At 39.5% G+C, this 18269-nt stretch overlaps 1 protein-coding gene and 1 long non-coding RNA gene across 6 annotated transcripts in view; one reads left to right on the top strand and one right to left on the bottom strand.

Annotated features, from left to right (window-relative positions):
• LOC311436113 overlaps window positions 1-15749 on the bottom strand; it is a 32813-nt gene extending 17064 nt beyond the window's left edge. The window contains exon 1 of the long non-coding RNA XR_014692605.1: window positions 15693-15749. This is a non-coding gene — a long non-coding RNA (uncharacterized lncRNA). The remainder of the gene's footprint in view (window positions 1-15692) is intronic.
• The window catches only part of NDST4 (N-deacetylase and N-sulfotransferase 4), a 107277-nt gene that overhangs the window by 70129 nt on the left and 18879 nt on the right, over window positions 1-18269 (top strand). For 4 of the 5 annotated variants that reach the window (XM_084517928.1, XM_084517930.1, XM_084517929.1 and 1 more), the window contains exon 7: window positions 17635-17817. The exons of the other annotated variant lie outside the window; for it this stretch is intronic. In XM_084517928.1, coding sequence (XP_084374054.1) covers window positions 17635-17817 — 183 coding nt within the window. The remainder of the gene's footprint in view (window positions 1-17634; window positions 17818-18269) is intronic. 5 annotated transcript variants of the gene reach the window in all.

Here is an 18269-nt window from a genome sequence, read left to right as displayed (position 1 = left end):
AAGAGGCAATTAAAACATCAATTGGTCAAAAACAAATTTTACAAAACTGCGTTTGTACCTAATCTCATTTTGATAGCAAAATTAAATCATCTCTAAGAATTAAAGAATTAAAATACTTGTCACTGTGCTGTGATAGCACATATGTCTGTATTATATACAGATAAATCATGAAACAAAGAAGTATACTGCTACTACTCAGGACATCTTTAAATGCCAGTCACAAACGTGTTACCCACCCCAGCCCATTCCGGCACAGACTGGCAGTTTTCTTCCCAGAAATGAAAGCTCTGGCAGCTCATTTCTGGTCTCTTTCCCCCTTGTCTCTTGCAAACTTTTCCAGTGAGAACGAAAGGCCTCAGGAGGGTGCATGACACACAGAGGATTTGCATCCAGCATTAAAGGGCAAAAAGCAAGCACAGCATCCCAAGTCAAAGAGCATCGGAACCATTAGGAAGTGTTTGTTTCAGCCCACTAATTCTGGGTTTTCTTTAAAGCACCAGATGAGAGGAATACCATGGCTTTAACATCTGAATCTAACACTAACCAACTACTTAAATATGACAGAAAATTATCTGGTCTCACGTTCTGAGCAGCATTGAAGCAACCTGATCCCTTGTGAAAAAAAAATGAGTTTACTGCTGGTGTACAGCATTCCACTTCAACAGAAAAAAAAAAAAAAAAGTTAATTGGTTCTGTGGTGTATTTTTTATTTTTTGGTGGTAGTGGTTGTTTTTTGTGTGATTTTTTTTTTTTGGGGGGGGGGGGGGGGGGGGGGGAGACATTTTTAAAACCATTTTGAACAAACTGTGACATTTCCTTTTCTCTCTTCCTAAATCTTGCCAGTTCCTTAGAACCATCTTGCGGTGCTTTGAGGTGTTTTCAAAGTGTTTTTTTTTTTTTTAAATGTATGCTTCATTGCTTTATGTAATTATAAATGAAAATGAAAATGTAAGGGAGATTTTATTTCTGAGTGTTCAACATTTCAGTCATTTTCAGCCAGTATTTCTTTTTATTCTACTCATTATTTACTGTTTAATTCCCCCTTAGAATAAGTTTCTCCCTTCCCAGTATTTAATCGTAAAATCCCCCCCCCCCTCCTTTGTTACCAGCACTGCACCACACTGCTTTTCTGTCTTTTTTTAAATCACTCCCCTTCAAATGTTAACTGTGTGTGCACTTCTCTCTTTGACATCCTTGGTACAGAGAGAAGACAAGTTAACTGGTGTTAAATTCAACCTGCATAAGGGTACCTTGTTTGGAAAGAGAGCTTTACTGTGAAAGCTGTGATGCGCTAGTTGAAGCGATACATTTCTAAGGCACATTTACAGTCATTTCTATCATCTGCTAACGCGAACAAACACAGAGCGTGAGATGCAACAAGCAAATGACATGTAAAGCGCAAACCTGCTCTGCTCCAAAATGTAAACCACAAAAATATGTAATTAAAAAACTTCATAACATCCACTTTCCAAACCAGAATACTTTCAGCCCCAAAAAGCAGGTTTCTCACAAAACAATTTAAGGAATTCCATTGGAGTTTAAATTTAAGCAGGTTTTTCCACATCCAAATGTCAGCCTCAAAACTAAGTGGGTTCAGTCTGTGTTCTCTGACCATTGCCCTTCATTCAGTCTCCTGAGAAATGCTCTGACATATTTAAAGCACGCTCTTACAAACTGTTCTATATATCACAACTGCAGTATCCACAAGGTCTTCCAGTATCTGTTTTCTAGTTCATCTCCTTTACTCCCCTGCTTCACAGACAACAAAGAACAGTCATAAACATTTAACAGCCAAGATAAGCTAATAAATACAGCCCTAAATATTATCACCATTACAAACAAGAGCAAGTCATTTCTCCTAAAAAGTATCTTTAAACCAGAGAGCTTTTTATTAAGCCAGCAAGAAGCAGCACAAAAGGCACCTCAGTCAAACACCATAGCAAGAATAAGTGTGTCAGGCTTTGAGAAGACCCAGCAAGACCCACTTGCTCAATTGAGTGGTCAGTTAATTGGATTTACTTGCCAGTCTGGTTCTCATTATTTGTTGAACTCAAAAAGCAGACTGATAACCCCTAATACTGCCACTCCCTTTACTGCAGCATCCTTCCTAATTTCTGCTTAGTTATATCCCCATTTCAGGTCCAAAGCCACTATCTCCTTCTGAGAGGCACTGCAAAGTTAACTCTGAAACAGAAGAAATAGTTGCAGATCTTCTTGTATGCAAGGACAAAGCTTCTCAAAAAGTATGACTCAACGTCTGCACATATGGCTACATTCAAGAAACAGAAAAGCTTGCAGAAAATGAAACATAAAATGGGACCCCGCCATCTCAAGGCTTTCCTATCTTTGCCCAGTCATGGCTGAATGCAATGAAATAAGATTTTCTGTAGCCTGAACTGGGAATGCCAGATATCCCTTAGAGAGGTAGTTAAATCAAAGTTAAATCTGCACCAAGGAATATCCGGTGCCTTACTCCACAAGATATTTCTCTTTTTCTAATTTTCCTCACTTTTTTTCCCCTATTACAGAGGTGAACTTGTCTGGAATAACTCTTCTTTTTGCTTGTTATTGCAAGGTATTTTAATTCAGTCTTTCATCATCTCCTTTCCATTGTGCCACCAAAAAAAATTTGCATAGGCCATTCCTGCATTCCTTATTTATATATACGTATAAACATTTTACATATGTATGTACACACACACTTAACTCTAGATTTATCTATCACCACAGAGTACCCAGAGACACAAGCATACCCTGCACAAAATGCTTTTGTCCTAAAAAAAATCAAAATAAGACATATCTGCAACTGACAGACTAAGCCACTTTAAGGTTAAAAAAATAAAAGTAGTAGAAAAAGGAAAACATGAAAGTTTTAACACTTAAGATTCTCTTCCTATCTCAATCAAAAATCCCTAAGAAGCTTCATCCTGAGATGAAATGTAGTCATTCAAGAAGATTAGCTTCTTCTGTGGAAATTTAGTTGTCAAGAGTGAAATCAGACCTGTGATTGAAAGGTAACTTTAAACTCAACTCAGGAGAAGCTGCAGACGCACCCTAGATAAGGAATATTATTATTCTAACTTTGCCTTTTTGCAGTGTGATCTTGTTTTGTTCAAATTCTTTGTAAGTGGCATGGGAGGCTTTTAATTTTGAAGGCCACTTAAATGCATTTACATTTTTAAACTCATCATAACTAAAGGGTTATTGTTCATTTCCAGTCTGTTAGATCTAGATTCTCCATGTCCCACATGTGCCATACTTAGAACATATTGTTCTCGTTTCCTTCTCTCATCACAAAACAGATGAGAATCACATGTTATTGTTTCAGAATATTAAAAGTAAATGCAGAGAGGGGTTCATTCATACCTTCCACAAGAGATCTGGGAACGTTATTATGAAACATCTTGAGTTTCGTAATATTTTTAATCTTGAGTGTTAATATTTTTTTTTTATTTTTATTTGCTTTGTTTCTTTGAGCATAGCTTCAGAAAGAGTAAAATAAAATAACCTTGGGCTTTGTAGGAAATGTGCTGCAATCCAAAAGTAATTCATAATGCAGTTCTAATAAGGGCCTGTGAATAGAGGACCTCAGCATGTTTCAGGAACAGGAGAAAGAAAATCCCCACCACCACAGAAAGGTCAATACTTACTGAGTCATTATTAGCAGGCTACTGCATATAGGTACAGGTGTGTCCCTCTCCAACATAAAAAGAGTTATGTGAATTCTACCAGAGCAAAAGGGAGCTTTACTATTAACCAGCTATGCCAGAATTTCTTTTAATGGTCACAATTATATCAAACCAGATTAAATAGGTCCTTATTTGTCTTGGCCCATTGTCCTGCTTGGACAATGTAAGGAACCATTTTACCACATGTATGTGGTCGATAGAGCGAAGCACAAGAGTGACCAGACACTTGTCCTTGTACAGAGAACCACAAGGTTCCTGTCCTTTCGGCATCTCAGCTGGAGCTGTCTGTACAGGCAGCAGCTTTTGCCTGAGTAAGTGGTCAGTATCTCTTCTTTATTCAAAAAAAACGCTTGTTTCCTATGTCCATTCAGCATCATAAACACATCCTGTTTTCCTCCTGCCACAGCTTGTATTGAGGTTCGATACAACCAACATACATTTGTATTGAAAGAGAGCGGGCTAGAAAAATGCCTGTATCTACCCTACAGTCACCCCTTCTCCAAAAGGCATTTTCTTCTCTAACTAGTAGCCCAGTAGGCACTAATAACATGATAGAAATATAATAAACAAACATAAAAGTTTAAGCCACTTTTATCATCCAGCTCCTGGTGTATGATTACATCCACTTCAATCTTGCTCAGGCTTTTAAATCTTTTTTCCCCTTTATAAGTGTTTCTTTCTTCCTTCATCCCACACTGCCACACCAGCTGCAAAGAGCTGGTGTAGGAAAATATTATCCCATGGAAACTCAAGCCTTCGGCAGCATATTTAGAAACTAATTAGCTTAAAATTCATGAAGAAAATGTTTCTAGGATAACACATGATCTTTCTTTTTCTTCTTTATTTCATGACATTTTCCTTCTCTATGGAAGTTGATACTCCACATCATACATTTTGGTACTTTATCAGAATTACTTACCAGCAAGCTAGGTGATGGCAGAAATAGTAATAAATGACTGTGCATCAACAAGAGGGTTATTGGGCAAAAAGAAAAAGAATCTGTTGCCTTCAAGTGCGCACCGTATGATAATTTATTAAAGTGTCAGGAGCAAACCTTTAAGGTAAGAATGAGCTGACTCAGAATTCTCTGATTATTGAAAATGAATCCTTAATAGAAGTAAATGGACAAGAACAAAATTTCCTTGCTGTGTTTGCCATTCAAAATTAATTGGAAAGTGGCTGACTTGAGAATATTATATCCTCTAGTGAACTGAAAATGCTGTATTTTTTTCCTCTGAAACTAAGAGTGGAGAATTAAATTAACTCTGAGGTTTGTTTGCTCAGGGTAGGCCACCAAAATGGATTAATTAATCATCATTTATGAATACTCTGTAACACACAGAAGTCAGCTCTTCATAAAACTGCAAGAATAGCAACATGACAGCAGAAGAGTTATAAAAACAAATGATAAATTTCCTGCATCTCCAATCTTTATCAATTCACCTGGCATTTCTCTCTTTGCTGTTTGAAAGAAAGTATCCTGGTGAAAACACTTACTCAGTGTTTATAAGAGGCCTCAGTTTAAATGGGATGATTTATAGTTGCTCCACAACCATGCACTACACAGAGTCCTGGGCAGTAATTTTCTTTGCTCAGAGATTTTTGCTTTCCTCTACCTGGAGACTATGATGTGCCTCATTAATGATAAGAGAGTAATTCCTTCATTCAAAACACGACTTGGAGAAAATCTTATTTAAACATCTACTAAAAGAACTGTCAGAGAAACGGTCATAGTTATAGACATTTAATCAAACTAGTGATCACTTTGGCTGTTATTTGCCATTAGCATATACACAAGCATATTCCTCCCAAAGTTCAGGTGGCTCAGAGGATTATGTTTTAACTCATTGGTTGGAAAGGTAAACAGTGAAAAACATCTGAAAATCCAGTTAAAAAAAAAAAAAAAAAAAAAAAGTACTGTCACTAGGTCAAGCCACTGAACTTACTGAAGTCCTGCTGTATCTAATAGGGCTAAATGCATCTTTGCCACTGTATTGAATTGTGATCTGGGAAACTGTGAGCTTCCTTCCTCAGGTGCTAAAACTGCCATGTGCCAAACATTACGCACCTGCAGTGCCCATGCACATGCTTTTTTTTTTTTTTTTTTTTTTCCCCCTGAAGGCAGTCCATCTGCTAACCTTAAAAATATCCACAGTTACTCAAAAAGTAGTTTCATCTAGAAACTACCTAGAAACATCCACCCGTAGAAACCGTCAGAGTAGTCAGGGGACATCTCCAGGGCACAGGATGACAAAATTTAACCCCAGGTCATTGCGGATGAGATAAATTTGAAGGAGCACGCCCAGATGACACATAGTGCATATGTGGAGAGATCAGAGTCAAACACGTGCATTGGCCTGTGCACACCGCTTGGCTCAAATGCAATGTTCATAAATATTTATTACCACTGTTATTAGTTATTTGGCAGCCTGGACACTGCTGGCTTCCCTCGCTGAATGGCATCCAGTTATTTACACAAATTCCTGAGTGGCAGAGCCTCCTCTTTTTATCCAGGAATCATAACCACGCAGGTGTTGCATGGGTAGAGCAAATACGCTCAATTATATACCATATCCTTTGGGATCTATATAACTGAGGTTTCACATTGCTTAAAACATAAGCGTTGCATTTAGATTTCCTCGAAGTAATGAAAGAGACGTTTATTTCCATTAAAAAGTCAAACAGGAATAAATTTTCTATTTTCCACTTGCAGAAGAAGTAAGAGCCCCCCTAGGATATTTTGGAAATTCTAGAAAAATAATTAGTTTTGTTGCAAAGATATTAAATCTGCACTAAAATGTGTTCCCTCTTGGATTGTAATATCCACAAGCTACTAAAACATGTCATTATTTAATTAGGTATCAGACATTTAAGAACAACCATATGCAAATAAGAGGGCAAAGCTGACCCTTTTCTAGAAATAAGGCTAAGCAGTGGGAAATATGGTAAGGTTAGAAGAAAAAGCCTAACAGCTGGTCCTGGGGCTAGGTGATACTCATGGCTTCAGTCTGAGCACTGCACTATTATCCATATATATATGGGTCACACTATACACAAGTGTTCAAAGTTGATCCAAGTATATGCATCCATATCAAACTCACCACTTTATGTGGCTTTTAATCACTCTCAATAGAACTTGCCTGGGTGTCCCTTGTACTCTATAGCTCTGCTCCATGTTGCAGAGCAGATTTTATGACATCAGGCTATGCGCAGTCCTTTTACCTAGGCTATGCAAGTTAGGAAGCAAAAGCACAGACTTCAGGTACACATGGAGACCATAGTTCAGGATGAGGAACTGCTCGACCTACCTCCCAATTCCACAGGGTTAGGTAGGGCTGCCCCCATCATCTGCCTAACCAGCTCTTTGCTGAGGCTTCTGAAGGTTAATCAAGGTACTAACAGTTGAGAGCAATCAGTTTCATCAGCCAAAAGAGTCAACCCTCACATGTGGGGCTTTCCTCCATCCACAGCCCATGTCAGCCTACTCTGCTTCACAAAAAACAGTATTGACCCATGGCCTCTTCCCCCTTCCTTATAACTAATTACAGTTATTCTGCATTTTTAACCATGTTGCAATAAATACAGTGCTCTTACAAGCCTTACGTAGGTATTGCGGAGGACCTTGGACTAGCCCAGTGTGGTCATTCACCTGCTGAATCAAACCAGACCTTCTGTTGGGATAGTGGTAACATCAGGACAGTATATGTAGCTTTAATAACAGTAAGGAAGAGCTATTATTACTTCAGTGCAGTAATAGAGAGAACTTCGCAAGTTGCTGTAGATAAAGCTAGTCAGAGCAGAATATAGCTTGGCAGCCTAAACTGATGCCAAAGAATATTCAAATTAATTGGCACAAAATAATTGAGGTTGTACTGATTTTGATATGCAGAGGATTATAGCTAAGAAGGTTGACAACCTCAACCAGCATTATGCAGTTGCTTGATACAAGTTAACAAAGAGCACACACTGTACACAGTCAAGGAAATGTGTTACTGAGAGCTACCTCCTTATACAAACTCTTTGATCATCGTTGAAATCTGAAGACTAAAACAATGTGAGACTTCTCAGAGCCACTTCTTTAATGATACTTTCATTTTCTTTCAGAAAGTTTGTGTACAGATCTGACTTGAGACAATAGTACACAAATCCTTTTTCATCTGGTCTGTTTTTGTCATTTGAAGTTATGTTCATTCTTGAGCCTAAACTGAATAGATTTTCTTTTTCTTCTGAGGGAAAGTTTAAATATTTTCAATGAGAACACAAATACCAACAAAACAAATCCCTATATCATGACTTTCACATAACAATTATTTTTCTTTTTTTTTTTTTTCTTTTTTTTTTTAATAACAGGATTGAATTGTTCTAGATTTTGCAAAGACTTCAAAGGACCCACAGGTGCAACTTGCAGCATGGTGTTTGTGCAGAATCCATTGAGCTTTGCCCACAATTAGATGTGCTACTGACCACTTATCCAAGTGTGCTGAATGAACAGACATAAAAAATCCATTTAAGTTTTCCACCTTAATGCAGCTTTACACTGATAGCATAAAGTCAAAAGCAGCCTTTTTTTTTTTTCCTCCAGGCTGAGTGTACACCCTTAAAAGTAGTAAAAAGATAATTACAAGATTTAAAAAAAAAAATAATAATCTAATTAATGGAGTGGAACCACCTAGTTTTCTTCATCTAGGGCCAGAGGCATCAGGCATATCAAAGATGTATATAACAAGGGAAACTTGCTATATTGAAATGTGGTCATGATTAACCTTTAAGAAGTGACACTTGGATAGATACTAGAAAAAAAATAAGAAAGAATAATAGCAACTTTATTCACACAGGGAAAGGAACAACACACAGGAGTTTTCTGTCAATAATAAAGAATTTATGTATAATCATGCCCACTAAATAATAGAAAAGTAGAAAGCTTTCCCAGGTAAAAGACAATTTTGCTTTTTGTGTAAAGGACATTAGAATAAGAGATGCTACAGCATTGGTATCATTCTCTCAAAGCTCTGTAACACTGGTGAACAACAATGGCTTCCCCTCCCAGCACTGGGAGCACTTTGGGTGGAGTACAACCACTGTAAAGTATCTATACACAGGAAATAATGCCATTCAACATTTTTGTTTCCCCTTCAATCAAAGTCAAAGATGTTTTTTTCCAAACACTGCTTTTGCTGCTTTCTTCAGAGATATCATATTTGGAAAATATTTGATTATCCTGTCAAAAATGCTAGAATATAAAAAGATGTGCGGAGTGGGAAGAGTAAAAGTAAAAAAGGCGATTTTCAGGCATATAGATGACTTCACTTAGTAGCAGGAGGGTCATGAATATGAATAGTGCTGAATTCTAGTGAAACAATTTGTCATTATTAAAATTAGTGCTTTGTCAACATAAAAATCTCAGCTCTAGCTTCCTTTTTGTGCTATTGTACAAACAGCTGCATTAAGGGCCCAAGCATTCTGGGATTCATTATCAGTGAATGGGGCTCTGGCTCATAAGGTACAAGAAAAGTCTGCAATTTGTAATAGGAGGCTGTCAGGATGTGAAATACATTGAACACTTGAAATTGAAAGAGGTATTTCTGTGGTCAGCCTAGCATAGAGCTACTTGGTATCAGTAAATGGACACTTGACAGTTTTGCATTTCTCAGCCATGACATGCCATTTACACATTCAGAAATACAACATGCTGCCATCTAGATCCAATTATGAGAGTTTGTTCTTAGAGCAACTGTATAGCATTTTCCAAGCGCAATGGAAAAAGAATAGCAAAATTCATTTTTTTCTGGGAAATATTCATGCAAGAGGAACAGAAGAGCAGTAAATATGCTACCAACTTTCTACAATAATGGGATGCTTGCACCATACATTTCCCAACATGTGCAACGCTGAACTATAACCCTCACTTATTTTGCATGAATTCACTCCTTCCTTCTCACTAAATTTCATTTAAGAGGTGCAGAAGCAAGAGAAAAGGCTGTTAAACTAAGAGCAAAACAATTTCCTCTTAGAGGAGGGAGGATACTTGTGTGAGACCTGCCTCTGCGCCTGGGCTTGCTAGCAAAGGGGCAGTGCAGGGGGATGACCTGGAGGAAGGGACTACATGTAAGATTGCTTCTGCTTTTTTTTTTTTTTTTTTTGGGTGAGATAGGATGAGGTAGAGCACATTATTTATAAATAACTTTTGTCATCGACTTTCCCTGCCAACAGGAGATTGTCAGCTAGGCACAGTTTAAAATATCAATGTGAAGGTATCAGCCAGTATTTGATTCCCGCTATGCTATACCAGGGAGGTTGGTGGGGTACACTTCAGCTGGACACTGAAGCACTAACAGCTCTTTTCCCAGGAATTTCTGTTCTTGTACGCGGGCATGTTATTTGCAAGCAGAATCCAGAAGCTTTGTGATAATTTCATAATTTTTAATTAGCTAAGATAGCAATGACATTGTCAGCTATGGAACACAAAGCTTCTGGGATACACACAGGAAGCAACTTTATTGAATATCATTTCCTATACAAATAACATAGCTGCACATTTCAGTCATGCTGGATTTACACTAGCTGAGGGTGGGATTTACCCTCAGTCTACTAAAGATACAGCTTTGAAGTGAAGCACCAGACATTCCTGCACTCAAAGTTGCATGTGAACAAAATCCTGTAGTAAACAAATGCAAGCACACAGAGGATGGAACTCAAAAGCAATAGGGCTCTGTTTTAGGAAGTCAGTTCACTCTCTAATATTCAGTATATTTGTGTTCCTGACGTCACATGCAAAGGAATTGAAGCCCCTGAAAATGTAGCTAATGGGATTTTCACAGCTACCTGACTGCTGGTAGCATGATCTGGATCACCCAGACAGGCTAAAAATCCCACTAGAGTTCAGCTTGTTTTTTGCCAACTTCTCTTTAAAACCATGTCCACGCCGCAGGTTCTACAGTGGTCTGCAGTTCTCTGGAATGATCCTACCCCCCCAAAAAAGGAAATAAATATTGCTGTTTTAGAGTAGACTAGTGCCCTCTAGAGATAGGCAGCCAACCTTTGCCCAAAAACCTGCTGGCAGGAAAGCAGGACAAAGATGTGAGCTCTGCAGTAGTTTCCCCGATGAGATACTGAATTTTTTCTGGCATTGCAATAACACAGAGTCACAACCAAGGAGCTTGGAGACAAGTCTGAACACAAGCTGAGGTGGCAGAATTGTGTAGTCAAAGCCGCACAGTTACCAGTATACCTGAGGTCATATCTACAGTTGTAGAAACACCAATTCCCATGTCCAAGTACACTATAGTAAACAGACCTTCCTCTGATGTTTTAGGAGACAGCGCTTAGCCACACATTGCTTAGCAAAGGCACATTGTAATGGAGAGCTAAAAGGTACAATTTCTAGATCTAATCATCATTATACCCTGTGGTATAATCTGGAAGATTTTACCCAGCAATTCGAATACATAACACAATATTACTGTGAGCATGCATATTGGTAAGACTTCATTAGCCTTACAAAATGTTTCTATTGGGTTCTTTGACAACTGTTCTCATTCTCATTCTCCATATTACTAAACAAAGCAACAGCTAAAATTAACAAAAAAACAGTCTATGCATGTTAATCAGGTATGTTATAACATAGTTGTGAGTCCTTTTAGTTAAGGCTATGCTGAGTTTTGCACTTACTGAAGGAAATAAACATCCATATTATTCTTGAATAGGTACATGGGGCTGTGCTTCTGGAGAAATGGAGTTAACCGAGCAGAGAATGCAGTTTCTACTACAAGTAGCTAAAGCAAAGGTTGATATTCCAATAATTTTGGAAACAAACCTTTTACCATACTAGCAAACCCAGATATTATTTTACATTTACATAGATACATAAGGAAGAGCCAGATTTTTACAGGTAGCAGGAGCCCCTTCCCATGCTGCTTGCTTATCCTTATTTCTTTAACATACCATGCCAGCACCTCCCATCAGCCAGACACCAAGGGGCCCCAGGATTATCCACTACACATTTCTAGACCTGACCCTGCCAGAGTGCCCTAGTGCAGCAGGAGAAGGCCCAGAGAAGCCTGCTGCAGGGAAGGATGCTGGGCATCGCACACCAGTGGCCAGTGTTGGATGAGTCACTATGGAAAGCCTCGCCTGCCAAATCCAGCTGTACATGAAGCCCCCAGCCCCCTTTCACTTCCATCTCACTAGCCCCAGAAGTTTGCACCCTGCATTAATTACCCTCTGCTTGGGGGGTGTTGTCTTTTTAATTAGCCTGGCAAGCTCTCAAAGGGAAGAAAAATGGGTCATCATCTGACCATGCTTTGAAATACAGCAGGAGCTGCCTGTTCCCTGCCGGAGCAGCCGCCCCAGCCCTGCTGCTTGGGGAGCTGCTGACAGCTTCTCTGCTCCGGAGGAGCTGTTTGCATACTCAGCTGTCTTGGGTCACAACAGTTCAGGTTTGTTAATAACACGCTAACCAAATATTATGACTTACAAGCAGAGAGGCTGGTAAATATACAGATGTAGGATGTAACTTCTGTTGGATCCTGTCAGATAGAGATGTAAAAAATCCTTCCGCCTCTGTCCATCCAAACTAATGGAAAAAAATATGATTTACCTACCAGAATGACATTAACTGCACAACTGATCTGAGAAATTTAGGACCGCTGTTGTCCTCTCACCTCTTTCTTGTAGAGAAGATAAAAGTTACAGACAATTGTGCACCTATTTGAAATGTTAACAGAGTAGGCAAAAGAAACAAGGAGGAAAAAAAAGCCTGTTACAATAGTAAAATTGGAACTTCCAGGTGGTGGGCTACATCTCTCCCTTCATTCCCATGTAATATAGGTATAAATAAGATACTCCTGGAAGTGCTGAATGTCTCACCCCACACAGGGTACCAGCCCCACTGCAGTATCCCATGGCCACTGAGGCAACACATACTGTGCCAGCTCCAGCCACTCTGATGGGGCCACCTGCACTGATTTGAACAGTTGCAGTGCTGAGCAACAAAAAGCAGGATTAAAGATTGAATATTTTGCATAAACATATTTACATAAAAATACATAGGGCAGTACGTGCCAATGACTTCAGCCCTTAAAGATCTGTTGCTCTACAGGGAAAGGACTTCATGTTAACTCATCTCCCTAAATGAGGAACAGGCTTAAGAAGAGAAATCCCATTGACTTTATAACGCTGACTCCAGGTATTTGTCACTAGATGGGTAAAATTCCTTTATACAGAGAAATCTACCCATTCAAATTGAACTTAACATCAATTCTCTTCTTCAGAAGCGACAATGCTTGTCTTTCTGTCCAGCAGGTATGGAGGTGAATCAAAGGTTATCTGGTTTCCTTTTCCTAATCTTCCATTAGCATACTGATTAATTCTCTGCAAATGATACCATCCCTTCATGCCTCAGTTTTGTCACCACCAAAATGTAAGTCTCCAAATTCCCAATTTCTATACAAGTCTTTGAAAGTCATAGCTTTCAGCTAAAAAGGTGTAGATGTTTCTTATCTGCATACAATAAAACGGGGGATTAAAAAAAAATAAAATGAATGTTTCTGTAACAAAAGCGCCTGACTAAAGAGGAGGCAAAGTGATTTTGAGAAAAAATGTATTATGGAGTATGAGAGAGAACAGCAAGTGAGATCAGGATCAGAGGGTGAATGGCAGAAAGAAAAAAGCAAAAATTTTCCTGCCTACCTTCAGCATTCTCTCCCTTTTAGCCCTCTAAATATTACTGATCAGTTACAGAGGGAGAGGGGAATTGCCAAAGCTAATGAGATACTGCATCCATATGAACTGCAGCATTGTCTGAACACTGTTCTCCTACAAAGTGTCTGTGTTCTAGCTCCTTGGCAAGGCAAAATCACCAGCAAAGTGACTCACAACCAACCCTGTTTCGCATATCTCTTTGACTATAGACTGTATACTAATAGTAGGGGATTGTGTTCAGCATCTCTCTGCACATTTATTAACACACATTGCTTATACCAGCTTAACCCTAAGAGAAATGCAGTTCACACAGGGCCCTTTCTGTAGCCTCAGGAATCTGAAGCCATTGATTGCCTTTGTACTGTACTGCTGCACAAGCAGCATCCTGCCTACCTCCTAAAAGCATTACCCCACCTTGACAAAGTGCTGGCTGCTAGTTATTGTCAGGCTGTGTTGTATCTTGCATTTTGTCTCAGGAAGTATAGAAACATGGTCTTCTCTCCTTTATTCCCCAATTTTGCTTGCAGCACTACAGGAAGGGACGTTCATTGGTTTTCAGTGGTTTCCTCATTCCTGCCCATGAGGCTGATTCCCTTCTGTGTTGATCAAAACAGCACAGCAAAGCAGTGCAGCCGTGTTGTGCATCATAGTGCCAGCCCCAAGGCATGCAGCAACATTATGCTTGCTCAGCACATTTCTAGGCTATATATTGAAGCATCAGCAGGAAAACAGACTCGTCTCCATCCATGCTCTAAACATGAACAGTTAAAACCCATCAAATCTTTTCTCTCAAAAGATTTGGAAGCAGATGGCAAAGAATTAGACAGTTTTATCGGTGTATAAAACATCACATTTGCTTTCTTCACTTTAAACAAGATCAAAGGAGCAAATAATTTGAGAGCTAAGATCCTTTGAGTCTATAAAGAGCGATCAACTGGCTCTTTTGGACTGGAGTGAAGCCTAATGAAACTCTTGAAATATCTAATATCTATCCCCAGTAAGTACATTTTTACATAAAAAGTCATGTCCAAATTCAAGTGTAAATAAGCAAAAAGAGCAAGTAGATTTATGTGCCTATGTTATTTGCTGCAATAATATTAAATTGCTACGATAATGTTGTCATTGACAGGTGCTTTGATACTTAACAAAGAATGGAAAACACTTAGAGACAAGATGATCTTCTCTATCAAGATTTCCTACAAGTGTTTTCCTTCTCATCATTTCTAAATAGTTCATAGGAAGCACTTAACACATTTTTAGGAGCTGAACTCTAAATCTGAAAGGGTTTGCATGAATTCTTGGAGGGGAGACATATTCAAAAAAGGCCAGTAGACTGGAAACCCGAAGAAAATAAGAAAGTTACCTTATTTATAAGGTTCTTGGGTACAACATATGGACATGCATAAAGTCTAAAACAATTTTAATATTAATTTTTGTTAAACTTTTTCACTCATAAAATACATAGGCATTGAAATCCACCAAGTAAGTCAGATAAAAAAAAAAATCTTGTATAGTTGCCAATCTTTGCTCAAAGGAGGCTCAGAACAGAATAAAAGTGAAGAATAAATTACCTTGTGTGGAATAAAATAGGCACAGTGCAAACACACTGCAGATGGGCCATAAGGGACAATTTCTCCTAAGCTCCATCCATTTTCACCTTATAGAAGTACTAAAAGCCTCATAAATAATCTAACAAACTAATGGACATGTTTTTAAACATTGTGAGCTGACACTTAAAGTACCACCAGGGTGGCAGAACAAGATGGTGAGAGTGGAAAGCTTGTGGCTTTTTGTTATGTGGTTATTCTGAAAAGCAGAACAGCATGGTGCACTACAGACACAGTATTTTTGTCCACAGCACTCAAGCCCACAACTGCCAAGCAGCCACATACTGAAGGGTGAGCTTAATCTTCAGGTGGTACCAGTGGTTTGTTTCAGAAAGCTCTTAGCAATCAGGTGGACCATCCAAATGGATTACTGGTAACAGCCCTCCTGAGAGGCACCTGGGCACTTAGCAGCCAGTTTAAGCAGGACAACCCTAGTTTTGAGGCCTACCACCTCCCAGCAGTTCAGCTGCTGGGGTGCCCAGCCACCACCCCGCTGAGACACACAAATCCAGGACAAACTCAGAGACCTGGGTGCCAATACAGCCCATACACTTTGGCATCTCCAGCATGCCTAGTTTGTGCTTCAGACCTCAAAAGAAAAAACACAGCCTAAAAACCCTTGACCCTGCCTAAGTCATGTGCAAGACACTACTCAAACTACTCCCAGCTTCACTCCAGAGACAAAAAGTCCACTGACCTGAGCGCACACTGAGTCTGCTGATAACCAAAACCCCCCACTGCCACCCTGGAAACTGGCTGGAGCCTTCTCTCCTGCACTTTATAAGCTCACACCCGCTGCCAACAGCCCTCAGCTGTGCTGTCAGTTCCCCTTCCTGATCATGCAAGAGGAGACTCACCTGGCCATAGATATCCAGCTGTAAAGCAAGCACTTTACTTGTGAAACAGGAGTCTGCACTGCTGATGACTAACCTCTTCATATTCAGGTGCTTCAGAACCTAAAAAATTCCAAAAGATGCAACCACCCATCCCTGTCTGCAGACTTACATCCTGGCTAGGTTATGCAGGTTATGCTAGGTTATGCTAGGTTATACCTGGCTCAGGCCACGTTTTGTTCTCAGGCTTCAGGAGTTCTATGAAAGGGCATTTCCATAAAAGTCATCCATAAATATATAAACTATATGAAGATAGTTTAAACTTCATGTGAAGGAGGACTTCACGTGTAAGGACAGTGACGACGTTGTGCTTGTATAAATTCTTCATCTGCCCTATGAAATTCGCAGCTGCAGCAGCTGCACAACACTATGGGAAAAGCAAAACTCTTACGGACTCTGGATGCATTACCAAGAGTGATCACTGAATGCACAAGGCTTTATTTCACTTTTCCCAAAATTCCTGCATTAAGGTACAATGGCAAAATCCTAAATGCCTCACCACTGTATTCTGGAGCTTGCTGTACTTGTCATTAAAATTCTAGTTTTTTACTTCACATTAAAGACTCCTTGAAGCATGGCGTTGTTAAGAAGCTCACTGCCTGACGTGCCTTTTTTTAATTGCTGTAGTCACATTAATTAGTACTTACTTTCTGGACATTATTGATTGTCAGCTTCAGAGCTGTTGCTGGAAATATAGGTACATATATATATATACTTCAGTTATCGCTGTGATGTGATATCTCCATAACAGTATAACTAAATTCCACTTTCACTATGCATCCTATCTGAGGCCAATGCACTGAGCAAAACAGACAAATAACAACAGCCTGTTTTACAGCATCTGCAGAAAGCTAAATACTGACAACCTACAGGTAAAACAGACCTTTGCAATGCTGAAACTGAGTTTGATCACCTCGTCTAAAGAAAATAGTGGGAAATATATTCTGCACGTTATTCTTACAAATTCTTCTCTTTATCCCTCAGAAAGATATGATGAGATCTACAAAGCAGCAGACATAAAGTTCTTCATGTAAAGAAGAACCATAATAAGACTGGTAAAAAGACAGAAGTTTTATTGCCTTTGAGGAGAAATCAATGACACTGATATTCAGCTGAGATATCATCCTCCATAAAGGCTTGAAAGTTTTATATTTCAGATTTTTTTTATCTTCCATTTTAAACAAACTGGTCAACCCTGAATTTGGAGGAGACAGCATAATAGTCAGATTTTTGTATTAATCCTGTAAATAGCAGCTCTGGAATTAATCCTTGCCTGCCCATCTGAGGAGCAAGGCTGGTGCTCTGGGAAGCAACACAGTGCTGCCCCCCACAAATCCGAGCATGTGGCATAAACTCATACCCCATAGTGCAGGGATAAGGAAGCAAACAGGGCCATGCAAGAAACTATTTCTGTGTGGTTTGTCAAAAGAAATAAAACCAGAAGAATAAAGAATCTCCTAATGCATCTCCTGAATGCCCGTCTGTGGAGAGCCCATGAGTGAATACCACCCCCTGAGATGAGAAGGGGGAATTTAAAGGCATGGTGCACATATGGCAAAGTCTAGGCTTGAAGCTGGCAGACAGATTAGCAAATAGGACCAGTTCAACCCTCTCCTCTTCTTTTATTGTTTTTGAGTGGGGGAAATAGGGAATGGCCAAGATCCTGAGAGCCCCATGACTGCCCTTCCAGGCAGATGCTGCTGTCCCCTGATGTCCTGTGACTGAAAGGTTTCTCTTCTCTCCCAGATCAGCATCTTCATGACCCATTTGTCTAATTATGGGAACGACCGCCTGGGGCTATACACCTTTGCGAACCTAGCCAGCTTTGTGAAGAGCTCGACAAACCTGAAACTGCAGACACTGCCCCCCCTCCAGCTGGCACACAAGTACTTTGAGCTCTTCCCTGAGCAGACGGACCCTCTTTGGCAGGTAGTGTCATAGCCTCTTCCTACCTCCGATTGCACTGTTTGTTGGAATAAGGATCTTCCTGGAAAAAACAAACAAACAAACAAACAAACCAAAAAAAAAAAAAAAACAACACTTAAATTAAGAAGCCTGCTTCACATTAAAATGTGTTATTTCTTCCAGTATGCCTTTTTAGGTTATTTAAATTCTCTTGAAAGACCACTTCTTTCAAATAGAAATGGGTTAGCTTACTCTTGCTCCAAATCAGGCACATTTAAAAGCAACTAACTGCCTTACACTTGAGAGAAAGCTTTCCTCCCCTCCTCTCTTCTTGACTCCCCTTCCTTCTGTAGCTTTTCTGATGCATCACACTGTGTTAACTAATCATGGCACGCTACCAGCAAGATGAACACAGGCAGCCCGTAGCAAGTGCTACCCCAGGGCAAACAACGCAGAACTCTTGCGTCCATTGATGG

Source organism: Aythya ferina, assembly GCF_964211825.1.
Source record: "Aythya ferina genome assembly, chromosome: 4".
NCBI classification, from domain to species: Eukaryota; Metazoa; Chordata; class Aves; order Anseriformes; family Anatidae; genus Aythya; species Aythya ferina.
This window is presented reverse-complemented; position numbering and strand designations above follow the sequence as displayed.